At 43.5% G+C, this 359-nt stretch overlaps 1 protein-coding gene across 1 annotated transcript in view; it reads right to left on the reverse strand.

Moving 5' to 3' along the window:
• Window positions 1-359, reverse strand: part of LOC119594507 (thrombospondin type-1 domain-containing protein 7B-like) — a gene marked incomplete in the record, with an annotated part of 20,475 nt that overhangs the window by 5,210 nt on the left and 14,906 nt on the right. The window contains 1 exon segment of the mRNA XM_037943536.1: window positions 220-313. Coding sequence (XP_037799464.1) covers window positions 220-313 — 94 coding nt within the window.

Raw genomic sequence — 359 nt, forward strand, 5'->3', positions numbered from 1 at the left:
AACTAATCTCTTGAGATAACCTAATCGTCTTTTTTGCATACATTCTCTGATAATGTTTGGAAATCAGCGTATACTCTAGCATTACGAAACTTTTACATCAAAACTATATCAAAAAGCGAATAGACATCATAGCAGGATAACAGTGGCTTATTCCATTGAAAGAAAGCCCCCCCCCCCCAAAAAAAGAGGTTTTGGAGGTCATTGCAGCTGCTTACTTACCCTGGTGGCCTCTGTAGCAATCTCGGTGACAATGCGACCATGAAGTCCACTCCGTCAGTTCGCAGTCTCCTTCGCAGGGAACATAGCAACCGTCCTGGGAAATTTATGAAGTGTCTGAGAATAGCCCGTCCCTGTGTACA

This window comes from Penaeus monodon, chromosome 34 (assembly GCF_015228065.2).
Source record: "Penaeus monodon isolate SGIC_2016 chromosome 34, NSTDA_Pmon_1, whole genome shotgun sequence".
Lineage (NCBI taxonomy): Eukaryota > Metazoa > Arthropoda > Malacostraca > Decapoda > Penaeidae > Penaeus > Penaeus monodon.